The sequence below is a fragment of the Electrona antarctica genome (assembly GCF_951216825.1).
Source record: "Electrona antarctica genome assembly, chromosome: 23".
In the NCBI taxonomy this organism is placed as follows: domain Eukaryota; kingdom Metazoa; phylum Chordata; class Actinopteri; order Myctophiformes; family Myctophidae; genus Electrona; species Electrona antarctica.
In genome coordinates, this window is record NC_136804.1 from 38,269,742 (window position 1) to 38,272,296 (window position 2,555).

At 44.0% G+C, this 2,555-nt stretch overlaps 1 protein-coding gene across 1 annotated transcript in view; it reads left to right on the plus strand.

The window, feature by feature from the left end:
• The window catches only part of etv6 (ETS variant transcription factor 6), a 31,347-nt gene extending 29,574 nt beyond the window's left edge, over positions 1 to 1,773 (plus strand). The window contains exon 6 of the mRNA XM_079494387.1: positions 1,374 to 1,773. Coding sequence (XP_079350513.1) covers positions 1,374 to 1,497 — 124 coding nt within the window. The 3' untranslated portion in view covers positions 1,498 to 1,773. The remainder of the gene's footprint in view (positions 1 to 1,373) is intronic.
• Positions 1,774 to 2,555: the final 782 nt, after the last annotated feature.

The window sequence follows — 2,555 nt, forward strand, 5'->3', positions numbered from 1 at the left end:
GACTCCAGACACAGAACATCCCGACTCCAGACCCAAACACTGAGGAAAAATAGCTTCCTATAGAGCATCGCAGTCCCGCCCCCTTTCATGACGACGTCAGGCCCAGGAAATGAATCCCAATGCATTTTTCCCATAGACATTTCTTAAAGTATTTATTTAAAGCCAACTCGAGTCGTGACAACTCATGACAACACAAACAATATTTTGGACCAAACAAATAATTACAAAGAAGAAAAACAACAAAAAAAGTGTTGTAACCTGCCGTTTTTTTCTTCTTTCTAATTATTTGTTCGGCCCAAAAAATTGTGTTTGTTGTCATGATTTGTCACGACTCGAGTAGGCTTTGTCCGCGGCGTAAACGTCTTTAAATAAATACTTTCTGAAATGTCTATGAGACGCTCTATAGCTTGTTATTTTTGCGATATGAGTCCATATCGCCTTGAACGCCCAACAAAATCCATCTCCCTCCGGCTCCCACAGTGAGTGAAGAGCAGTAATGCATGATTTATTCTTCGTCGTACAAAGTGTTCCGCAGCTTGTAGATCAGCTATTTTCAACACGCGGAGATACGCAGGCTGTGAGAAACGAGAACATTCAGAAACTTTTGCCTTCACAATAAAAGCATGCAGCTTTCACAAGTGTGCCCATAAAAGACAAGGAAAAGGATTAATAATTCGCTGGCATTTCACATTGCAGAAGAGCTATTATTTCCAAAATGTAAAACAATGATATGGAATTAATTTGGATAATGGTAATGGAGATCTTGTAAAAGTATTCACTTTATTAATCCCAAAGGTTGCAGTTCATTCCCAATAGCAGACTGTATTCCTATGGGCTGTGGCAATACAAAGAAAAATATAAAATAAAATAAAAAGAACGAAAAAGAACTATAATAGAGGGTATGCGCATGCATGAAGTGAATGGCAGATCGAGTTACAAAGTGAGTGACAAAGTGAATTTAATGTTGTCTAAAGTAATTGAATGCAATCAGATTCATCTTTTCTGTGTGGATGTATGGGCTGTCAAGGCCGGAAAGTAGTTTTTTGCCACTCAGTAGGCGTTCCCGCATAACTTCCGGGTATGATGATGATGTCACGCGCATACCCTCTATAGTTACTTTTTTGGAACCATGAACTATGAACTGAACAAGTTAATTTTTCACATTTTTGAACTGTGAACTGAACGAGTTCATTTTTACATTTTTGAACTATGAACTGAACTAGTTCCGTGCCAGATTTTGCCGTCTACCGCTTTCCTGATTCCATGTGAACGCAGCGTAAAACTAAATGAAATTGACTTCAAAAGACTATGACACAATCAAAAACCTTTGCTGTCCAAATCAACACTGATTCAGTTTTATGTGTGGTTGCCAGGTTCATGAAAACCCCCGATGAGATCATGAACGGACAGACGGACAGGCTGGAGAATCTGGAGTCCGACACAGACGAGCAGATCATCTACACCAAGGATCAGATCTACATCAAGGAGGAATGCTGAGGCAGCGCAGCGGCCCGTCCGCCTAGTGGCGAGTACCGGTATCACCACACCGGTTTTACGGTAAAGTGGCCACGCCCCCCCCCCCCCCCCCCCTGGCTTAGGACACGCCCCATTTGGCTTAGGACGCAGTGGCACAGCCGCGCTGTCACTCATGAGAAATAACATCAAACTTTTAAACACTGGTATTTAAATGTTCCACACTGTAGCCTTAAAAGTACAAATGTGTCAGCAGTTCATTGAACAGGCTACAACACGCAAACCCAGACCTATTAGTACAAATATGTTTTTTATAATTTTCTGGCCATAGGGTGTGCAAATTTGAAATTGTGCTACTACAAATACCATTAACATTGAGTGACTGCAGTTTCTTCCAGCAGTGAAATGTCCCTTTAAGTGTAGCAACATTAAAATAGAAGAAGTGTTTTAAAAGAAGTGTTTTAAAGTTTGATGTTATTTCTCATGAGTGACATGGCGGCTGCGTCCGAAGCCACGGGGGGCGTCGTGACCATTTGACTCTAATCCGTGGTCAATCGGTACTCACGTCCACCTGTGGTCGACGACTGTAGCCTGGACTACAGACACTGTAGCCTGGACTACAGACACTGTAGCCTGGACTACAGACACTGTGGCCTGGACTACTAGCCTGGGTTCCAGCCTGGATCGCTGCCTTTTACGCTTGCGTTGTCGCGCCCCTCTCGAGCAGACCTGGAGGAGACCTGTGTTGATCCAGACCTGTAGCAGACCTGTGTTGATCCAGACCTGGAGGAGACCTGTGTTGATCCAGACCTGTAGCAGACCTGTGTTGATCCAGACCTGTAGCAGACCTGTGTTGATCCAGACCTGTAGCAGACCTGTGTTGATCCAGACCTGGAGGAGACCTGTGTTGATCCAGACCTGTAGCAGACCTGTGTTGATCCAGACCTGTAGCAGACCTGTGTTGATCCAGACCTGTAGCAGACCTGTGTTGATCCAGACCTGTAGCAGACCTGTGTTGATCCAGACCTGTAGCAGACCTGTGTTGATCCAGACCTGTAGCAGACCTGTGTTGATCGAGGCAA